Source organism: Ranitomeya variabilis, chromosome 4 (assembly GCF_051348905.1).
Source record: "Ranitomeya variabilis isolate aRanVar5 chromosome 4, aRanVar5.hap1, whole genome shotgun sequence".
Classification (NCBI taxonomy): Eukaryota; Metazoa; Chordata; class Amphibia; order Anura; family Dendrobatidae; genus Ranitomeya; species Ranitomeya variabilis.
In genome coordinates this window covers 204,426,287-204,436,768 of record NC_135235.1, presented here as the reverse complement: position 1 = coordinate 204,436,768, position 10,482 = coordinate 204,426,287, and the positions used below count along the sequence as shown (strand labels likewise).

At 41.4% G+C, this 10,482-nt stretch overlaps 1 protein-coding gene across 4 annotated transcripts in view; it reads left to right on the top strand.

The window, feature by feature from the left end:
* Positions 1–565: 565 nt before the first annotated feature.
* Positions 566–10,482, top strand: part of LOC143770255 (uncharacterized) — a 30,941-nt gene continuing 21,024 nt past the window's right edge. Inside the window, exon 1 of one of the 4 annotated variants that reach the window (XM_077259718.1) lies at positions 566–1,595. In XM_077259718.1, coding sequence (XP_077115833.1) covers positions 852–1,595 — 744 coding nt within the window. In that variant the 5' untranslated portion in view covers positions 566–851. Of the gene's footprint in view, positions 1,660–10,482 lie in introns of all 4 variants that reach the window. The other 3 variants (XM_077259717.1, XM_077259716.1, XM_077259719.1) reach the window with 3 other exon arrangements.

Below are 10,482 nucleotides of genomic sequence, written 5' to 3'. Positions count from 1 at the left end.
AGGAGTGGACACATTATTAAATGATGGAGACCAGGATTTGGGACATTAGTACAGGATGGGGATTAGGATGGAGGACATTGTTACAGGATAGATACCAGGATGGAGGACATTGTTACAGGATAGAGGCAAGGATAGGGGACATTATTACAGTAAGTGGGACATTATTACAGGCTATGGCCAGGATGAGGGACATTATTACAGTAAGTGGGACATTATTACAGGATATGGCCAGGATAGGGGACATTATTACAGTAAGTGGGACATTATTACAGGATATGGCCAGGATGAGGGACATTATTACAGGATGGGGTCTGATCCCAGGCATTTATTTGGTCACACGGGGTACTTGTCACAATGAACGGCACTAGTAAAGTCTGATAAGTCCTAAGTATAGCTACGCAACTGAGGCATGTCAGACTCACTAGTAACGTGTCTCAGGGCTGCCTTCAGTGACCTTTTACACAGACTTGATCACAAATATGGTCATGAAGGGATATGTGCCATCATCGCTTTCTATATTAGCGGCACTGTAGAGCTGCACTGATTGGTTCGGAGGTAGAAGGTTCCCTATGACCATGTGTTGCTATCAATCACGCCTGCCTTGAGCATTGGACTCTTTTTCTCAAGGCTTTTTCTTGTTCAGTATTGCCGTTGTCTGCTGACGTCTTCTTGTCTCCCACCCAAGATCTTCCTTTTTACTGGATTATTGAGGAATGAGAACTTTTTCTTGGGATTGAACTGATTTAACTTACGGGGAAAGTTTCTTCATCTGTTGTCACCTCTGTGCTGACGGGAAGGACACCGTGACTCTGCTGGTAGATTTCAGAAGTTGATTTCTGCTTTACGTTGAAATGGCCTCACGGAAAGTGTGGCTGCTGTGCCTTCTAGTCACTGCGATTTGCTCCTTCCATGTGAATTTACTGCCGGGGGTCCAAGGGCAGGCCCAAGGTGCAGTGAAAGACGATGATGACGATGATGATGATAAAGCTCATGTAGATCATGACGCGGATGATGATGATGATGACGATGATGATGATGACGACGATGATGATGGAGACAATAAAGACGACGACGACGATAATAAAGATGATGATGACGACGATGATGATAAAGATGATGATGATGACGACGACGATGATAAAGATGATGATGATGACGACGATGATGATGATGACGATGATGACGACGATGATGATGACGACGATGATGACGACGACGATGATGATGATGATGACGACGATGATAAAAATGATGACGACGATGATGATAAGGATGATGACGACGACGATGATGACGACGATGATGACGACGATGATGATGATGATGACGACGACGATGATGACGACGATGATGACGACGATGATGATGACGACGATGATGACGACGATGATGATGATGATGACGACGATGATGATGACGATGATGATGATGATGATGATGATGATGATGATGATGACGACGATGATGACGACGATGATCAAATAGTAAAAAAGCAGGAAGAGGATGACGACGACGATGATGATGACAACGATGATGACGATGACAATGATGATGACGACGACGACGACGATGATGATGATGATGATGAAGATGATAAGGACAAAAAGCAGGAAGCTGATGATGATGACGACGACGACGATGATGATGATGATGATGAAGGTAACTAAGACTAAAGTGTTTCATATATTTTGAAAATTAATAGGGATCATCTGAAGTTTAATATTTCACTCTAATGGAAATGTATCATCAATATTTTTCTACATGAAAAAATCTTTGTATGTAAAATGTCCGTTGTCAGCTAGCAGCGTTAGCTCACAGGCTTTATTTAACCTATGGCTGCCGGCATGAACAAGATTCCTAAAAAAAAAAAATTTGAGCTTTGAGCATTGAGCTTCTGCCGCTGTTTGCTATGTCTTCGTTGCTTTATTTATGGCAAAATCACTGGGACATTGGTATGGACTGGACAGAAGTTCTACTGGAGGACCAGCTCACTTTGGGACACTTCAAATGGCGGCTTACAAATTACTAATGAGTTTGTTTACTGTAACCCTTTATGGAACAAAGCAGTGAAAAGGGTGTCAGATAAATCACTAAATCCATATAATAAAACAACTTTAACTTCCATCTCTTAAAGGGAACCTGTCACCACGTTTTTGGAAGATGGGATAAAAATAGCGTTAAATAGGGGCAGAGGTGGGCGTTACATTAGTGTGTGTGTTATGCGTTTATTACCCACCTAAGTTGCCGAAATACCTTTGCAAAGTCTCCGTTTTCGCCTGTCAATCAGGCTGGTCAGGTCGCATGGGCGTTGTCTTCCCCCAGATTTGGCGTAGTTTTCCGTTGGTGGCGTAGTGGTGTGCGCATGCCCAAAGTCCGGAATCCTCTTCCAGGGGATTTAAAATAGCGCGCTGTTCGTTATTGCATTGGTGATCGGTGGGCGCGGCCATCTTCCTTTGGCCGCGCGTGCGCAGAAGCGGCGCTCTGCTGGCCGCGGCTTCAGGAAAATGGCCGCCGCGATATCCATCTGCGCACGCGCGGCATCCCGCGGCCATTTTCCTGAAGCCGCGGCCAGCAGAGCGCCGCTTCTGCGCACGCGCGGCCAAAGGAAGATGGCCGCGCCCACCGATCACCAATGCAATAACGAACACCGCGCTATTTTAAATCCCCTGGAAGAGGATTCCGGACTTTGGGCATGCGCACACCACTACGCCACCAACGGAAAACTACGCCAAATCTGGGTGAAGACACCACGCCCATGTGACCTGACCAGCCTGATTGACAGGCGAAAACGGAGACTTTGCAAAGTTATTTCGGCAACTTAGGTGGGTAATAAACGCATAACACACACACTAATGTAACGCCCACCTCTGCCCCTATTTAACGCTATTTTTATCCCATCTTCCAAAAACGTGGTGACAGGTTCCCTTTAATGTTTCTCCACCGACTTATAATGATGGTGATGATGATGATGACATGTCAAAGGTTGACTGGTTTCTTAGCCAGTGGTCTCCATCCTGTAAGTGTTGGGTCATGATGAGTGTAGCTGGAGAATGGAAGTGTAGTTCTGCATGAATAACACAGATTGCAGACCACTGGCTATATTCATGGGCTGGCCGAGGATCTCCTGACCCAAGCTCAACAGCTTCATAGGCATGTATGAGGCTGTCAGGTTTCGATCAGGAGACCCGCGGTCCGGTCCGTGCATGGGTGAGTCCAGCTTTATTCGATAGAGGTATTTTATTTCCACTGCTTTGATAGAGACATATGTAGCAGTGATCTATACATTGTATACAAATGTTGTAATTGTGTAATATGTTTAATGTTCATTTTAAGGGGTATTCCAGCTAAAGAAAGTGAGAAAAGTGCACCAAGTGGAGTAACCCAATTTTGAGAACTTTTTAGAGAATTTTCATTGAAGCCCAGTTGCTCCGCTGGAGAATTTTGAGAAGTGGATCCTATTTCCACGTTATCACTCCCATTGCAGTGAATTGATACCCATGAGTGCTCTCACAAAGATCAGGGATGGGATGGGTGGGAGTTCTTTCATTCTTGTCCAATTGCCAAAGTCATACCAATCAGATTTGTATGACTGACAGTTCTTTAGCTGGAAAACCCCTTTAAGAAAAAAATGAAGGACTTACATAGGGGCTCTGTATCAGAGTGGCATAGTAAAGAGTCATTGTCATGCTACCTCTTCCAAAAAAATAAAAATTCTGCAAAGTCTGACCACCTCGGTCTTAAGACAGGTTCAGGGCACTGTTCTCTACCTCAACCAATTAAAGGGGTTCTCCAGGATTAGAAAAAAATGGCTGCTTCTAGTAGTGCAACTCAGCTTCATTGAAATGAATAGGGATGAGCTGCAATTCCGCACCCAACCTGTGATCGGTGGGTGGCGCTGTTTTTCTAAAAAAAAAAAATCAGCCAAGTTTTCTAACTCTGGACAACTCCTTTAAGATCTCCTTTTCACTGTTTCTCTAAACTTTAAGGGGTCCCCCACTTTGCCGCTTCCCAAAATTAAAGGAGCATCACTATATTTGATTATCAGATTAAAGGGATAGTTCACTACATTTAAAGAGAACAATAATACGGACATGTGGAGGACCTGCCCTGTCCTAAATTACACGGACAGTTCAATAATTTGAACAAGCATGATGTAATACCTAATTTCTCCAGTAGTGGTGCTGTGGGGAAATTAAGCACTCACTTCCAGGTTTTTTACAGATAATAGCTGATCGCTGGGATCCTAACAGGGGAAAAAGCAAGGTTATGATTCATTTATTGTAAATGGAGTGAGTACGGATTTCAGATTAACTAGATTCCCCCTCAGAAACATATATTCATTCATACTTAAAAGTGAAATAGCCCTTTAATTTTTTTGGTGGGGTTACACGAGAGTAGAAAAAAAAAGAACTACATGAGACAAGAAAAAAAGAACTACACGAGACCAGTAAAAAGAACTACATGAGACTAGAAAAAAAGAACTACACGAGACCAAAAAAAAAAGAAGTACATGAGACCAGAAAAAAAGTAGATGAGACCAGAAAAAAAGAAATACATGAGACTAGAGAAAAAGGACTCTTTTCCAGAAACACTGCCCCCTTGTCCATAGGTTATGTCTGGTATTGCATTGCAGTATTACCCCATATAAATGTAATAATTCTGGGCTACAATCCAAGGCACAGTCAGTGCTGTTTTTCCAACCCTTTTAATAGTATCTTTACAGTGATTTTTTTTTGTTTTTTTGCTGATTATTTGGAGCAGAAACTCTCCAAAAGCCACAATGAGTTCAAACAAAAAAAAAAACATGAGTTTTGATTGGAGAGTTGCAGAGTTTCTTCTGTTCCAAAAACTAAGCAAAAAAAACTCAGTGTGAACAAAGCCCAAATGTCCAATTCTAAAGGAGAATGTCAGATCCCGTCCATTTCAGTGTGTGGCTTTAATTTTTGTGGATTCAGCAGGGAAAAGGGGTACGTTAGTTACCCGAGAACTGGGAGATCAGTTTCTATACTGGGCCAGGTTAACCATTTCAGGCCCGCTCTCTAGTTTCCAGTGCAAAATTGCAAAGTCCGCAATGTCAGAGAAGAGGTTAACCCCGCTGCAGCTTGTGTTTCATGTGCTTATTATAAAGCGGGAATGTGTTGGCGGCCCTGTGCAGCTGCTCCAGCAAATCTCACTTACCACTTAATAAATGCTTTCACTAAACAACCCATGAAGCCTGGATGACTGCTTTGTGACTGTGACTGCTTTAATCATCTCTTCCTATAATGTGGGGTATTACAAAGACAAACATAATTTGATATGTAATCAATTGGTAAATGATCATTGGATTGGTATAGCATAGCCACATAGCCACCTCATGTGCAGGTTAGTCGGTAAGAATTAAAGGGGTATTCCCTATATTATAGCAGCTGCTACCAGACAACAAAGGTGATGCCTTTACCTTTAAAAAAGTTATTCACAATTAAAATATTAATAACTTATCCCTAGAACAGGTCATCAGATCATTGAGTCCCACTGATCACTTGCTGAAAGAACACTGTATGGCGCCGGACACTATGTAGTGGCCATTCTTGGTACTGCAGCTCAGCTCCCATTGATATGAATAGACAGGGGAAAGTATATAATTGGTGGGGGACCAATGCCAACCACAAGAACAGGATTAATGTATTTACTAGTAGGATATAATTAACCTATGGGTCAAAATACATTCATGTCATGATGACTACTCTATAGGACAAATTTCCTCAAATAAATATATAATTAAAGGGTTTGTCTGGGACTTTAACATTGATGGCCTATCCTATCCTAAGTCATCGGTGTCTGATTGGTTGGGGTGTGACATCAATATTAAAGTCCCGGACAACCCCTATAATTATTAACTTCCCCTATTGGGTTACTTAGCTAATCAGCTCCTTGCCTACATATCATTTAAATGGGTTCTTTAAATTTGGTGGCTTATCCTTAAAGGGGTTGTCCCCTTTCAAAAAAGTTTTTCCTGTAAACTGCATTAATGGGGAAAAAAAACAATTTATTAATCCTTCCCAGGTCCAGCGCTTAGTCTCTGCCACAGCCCCGGGGTCATTTCGACAGAGCTGCAGTCAATCAATCACTCAGATCCCCTGAGCTCAGTTATTGTCTGTAGCTCTGTCAAAGTGACATGAGAGCTGCAGACAATAACAGACGGTAGGAGCAATGGTGGAGACCAGCACCGGACCAGGGGAGGGTAAGTAAGGCTACATTTTTTCTTGTACTAATTGAGCTTATAGGAAAACACTTTCTGAAAGGGGACAACCACTTTAAGAATAGTTAACAATATTCGATCATTGGTCGGCGACTTCCAGCAATCCTGATAGGTTGGTTGAAGAGCCCCTTGACTGTTTGCACTGGTGCGTACAGCTCCATAGGTTTAGCAGCAGTTCTACTTGTGTCCCATCTACATGCCTAGAAAACAGGCAGCTGATCAGTGGTGATGTTCCTTAAGAACCATTTGAAAAAACACTTGGAAAACTCTTCCTATTCATTTCTATGGGAAATCCACTTTGCTTTTGATATGAGAAGTTTTTTTAGCGGTATTTTTTTCTGAAGAAGTTTCAAAAATCACCTAGTGTAAAAAAAAAAAAAAAAAAGTTTGCATGATACTTTTCTGAAGTTCCTGGAATTGATTCAAACTAAGAAGGCTGTAGAAAAAAAAAACCTCTTCCAAAACTGTTAAAAACTTCTCCAGGAAAAGAAAAACTTGACCAAAAACCACAAAAATGAAGAGTTTCCTGAAACAGTTTTTGGATGAAAAAAAATCTTTGAATTTGTTTGTCGCAAAAAACTCAGTGTGAATATCGACTTGAAGGGGTTATATCACAAAATATGTGATATGTCGCGGTGGATCTCACCAATGGACCCCCATCGATCACAAGAAGAGGAGTCCTAAGTCCCCAATTTGAAAAGAGACTACCACTGCATTGATTGTCTATAGGAATGACATATACAGCCCGGTGCTATACTCGAGTATTTCTGATGTTTGCACAAAGAACACTTTTTCTTAGGACTGTTGTTAAAAACAAAGCATCACTGAAAAATGCAGGGAAAAATAAAATTGCCATATACCCAATCAGACCAGCAGAAGGGATCTCTTGCTACATTTAAAGGGGACCTGTCATTAAGACAAGAGAGGTAAGACTTTGCTCTTCTTTTATTCCTACTGCTCCCTTTATTGAATTTTGTTTTTTAAAATCTAACATAATGTCCGAGAGATACGAGTCTTTTTATTTTATGCTAACTTTTAAAGTGTTTCCGAAGGGGGTGTGGCTTACAGGATCCTCAGGGGCGTGTCTTTAGCCTGCTCTGCCTTAGTGTCCAGTGAGCAAAGCCTCATTTTTAAAAAACCATAAAAATCAGATTGGAACAAATAGGCGCATATCTCTATAACCATATGATGGATTTAAAAAAAAAAAAAGTAAAAAGGAATACTAAGGGGAGCAGCAGGAATAAAATAAGACCAAAAAGTGGGCACTTTTGCCAAGTGACAGATCTTTAAAAGAAGGCAGGGGTCGTAACGTTGTCACACACCAGACTTAGTTCATAAAGCTGGACCTCCATCAATCAGTTTCTAGCATGCTTATATTCTGTAGATTAGTAATTCACTGCAGTGAGACTACTGTACATGTGGCCCTTTCACTTTGGTAATTAGTGGGGGTCACTTACATCTTCTCATAACGCAGTGAAATAATAATAGGTCATCAATATCAGTTTGGTAAGGATGCAGTACCCAGTACCCCACCCATCAACGGCAGGGTCCAGGTGTAAACACATTGAGCGGAATTGCAATATGAGGAGAAAGTGTAGCAGCCGCTGACAAGTGATGCAGAATAGCTTCAAAAAATTTGAATTGCAGCTCCATGCAATGCGTTTACATCTGGCCAGAGCTCGTAACTGCTGATGAATGGGGGTGCCAGGTTGTCGGACCCCCTGTAACTTGATATTGATGTCATGTCCTAAGGATAGATCATCAATATCTTGAGGTCAGAAAATCTCTTTAAGCCCATTAATATGCATATTAGCTCTCTCCCAGAATGAAACATATCTATCCAGTTACCACCAGGCGCTTTTCAAAACTTCTTCAGGGATAAAACGTTCTAAAAAACTCCTCATATGAGCCAGAAAAGTAGTTTTCCCATATGAATGAATAAGGAAAGTTTTCCAAACATTTTAAAGCTATTTTTTAGAAGGATTTTGAAATGGAGCGCTAATAAAACTTCTCAAAAAACGGTGTTTGAACACTGCCTTCAGGCGAGACAGTTTACCCCCTCTCCAGTTTTCCTCTTTTTGATGCTGCATCAAAAACGCAGCGTTTTAGGCCAGTCTCACACGTCCAGATAATTCCGGTACCGGAAAAATCGGTACCGGAGTTATCCGTGTCCGTGTGTCCATGTGCTCACGTGGCACATCAGTGTGGCACACGTGCGGCAGCCATGTACTGCCCGTGTGCCGACTGAGGACCATACGGACCGTGCAAGAGACAGCGCTAGAGTTAAGCGCTGTCCCCCCTGCGTGTGGTGCTGAAGCCGGCATTCATTTCTTCTCCCCAGCAGCGTTCGCTGGAGAGAAGGTATGAAAAATCAAGTTGGTTTTTTTTGTGTTTAAAATAAAGTTCGTGGTCACCTCCCGCCTCCCACCCCCTGTGCACCCGCCAGCTTGCATTAAAATACTCACCCAGCACCCACGATGCTTCCTCTCAGCGCCGGCAGCTTGTCCTGTGTGAGCGGTCACGTGGTGCCGCTCATTACAGGGATGAATATGCGGCTCCACCCTTATGGGAGGTGACCACGAACTTTATTTTAAACACACACAAAAAAACCCCTTGATTTTTCATTCCTTCTCTCCAGCGAACGCTGCTGGGGTGAAGGAATGAATGCTGGCTTCAGCACCACACGCAGGGGGGACAGCACTTACTGTAGCGCTGTTTCTCCTGCGGCGGTACGTGCACACAGAGGAGAGTGCAGACTGTTCTCCGTGTGCACGTGTGCAGGACGCTTTGCTGCCGGAGAAAAACGGACATGTCTCCGTGTTTTGCACACGGACACACGGTCCGTAAAAACACGCTGACATGTGCAGAGACACATTGATTTGTCTACGTGCGTCAGTGTCTCCGGTACGTGAGGAAACTGTCACCACATGTACCGGAGCCACTGACGTGTGAAACAGGCCTTACAGTTCTAGCAAAGCAGGTGGGATTTTTAGAGATCTCATGCCCACGATGTGGTGCGTTTTCCAAATCTATAGCATGTCAATCTCTATTGCTGAATTTTCGGTGCGGATTTTCTCCATAGACTTACAATACATGTGGAAAATCCTCATGAAAAAACCGCACATGCGTTTTTAGTGCGTTTCCTCCTTGGAAACTCATCAAAAATGCATGTAATAATGCACAAAAAAATGCATGAAAAATGCACCGAAGTGTAGAAATAAAGTTTTGTCAAAGCAAAAAACCAAGAAGCATCAAAATCAAAGGGAAAGCATGACACACCAAACAGAGACAAAAAAAGCAATAAAAACGCATTTTAAAAAAACGTACACGAACGCAATGAAAAAACGCAAGTAATCTCATTTAAATAATAGGTGTAGAAATTCTGCAACATCGAAAACACACTAAAAGCTCATTGGGGAAGCGTAACCTAAAGGGACAAAACTAAAAAGTAAAAGTAAAACAAGAATAAGATGAGATCCAATTGATAGAGGCTATAAACTGAGAAATTCAACTGAGAAATTCCACTGATAAAGGCTGTATCTGAATGAAGGCCAGAAGTCCCACTGGGACCATGGGTCTCCTAACCTCCAAAAACTGCATCATAGGCACATAAATAAATACATATATTTGTATTTATATATGCATACTAATATAGATACATATATATTATATATATATATTATTTATATATATATTATATATATATATATACATAATAATAATAATATAAAAATAAAAAATGATAATTAAAAATAATAATATATAAAGACATATATTATATATTTATATATACATATATACGGTATATATTTATATATTAGTATGCATATATAAACATATATTTATTTATTTGCCTATGATGCAATTTTTTCGAATTGCAAAACTCATGGTCCCACCGGGACTTGTGGCCATAATTCATATAATGAAATAAGGCTGCTATATCGTTGTGTTAATTAGCAGCAAGTTATAGCAAGTTCTACATGGATGTGTAATCCACCAGTAATTATGAGCAATAGCAATCAATAACGTTTTCCCAGCTGGGTGAATTTTTATTTTTGTGCTTTTTTTTTCATCCTTTCTTCCAGGAGCCATAACTATGCATGAGGGCTCCCTTCATTTTTTTGCGGTAAAAGTTGCAGCGTCAAATAACAATATTCACTTAACCAAGTAATGCTGTAAAAAAGTGGGGAAAAAAAATCCAAGTGGGGTGTAATGGTGTGAAAACTACATTTCTTCCATTT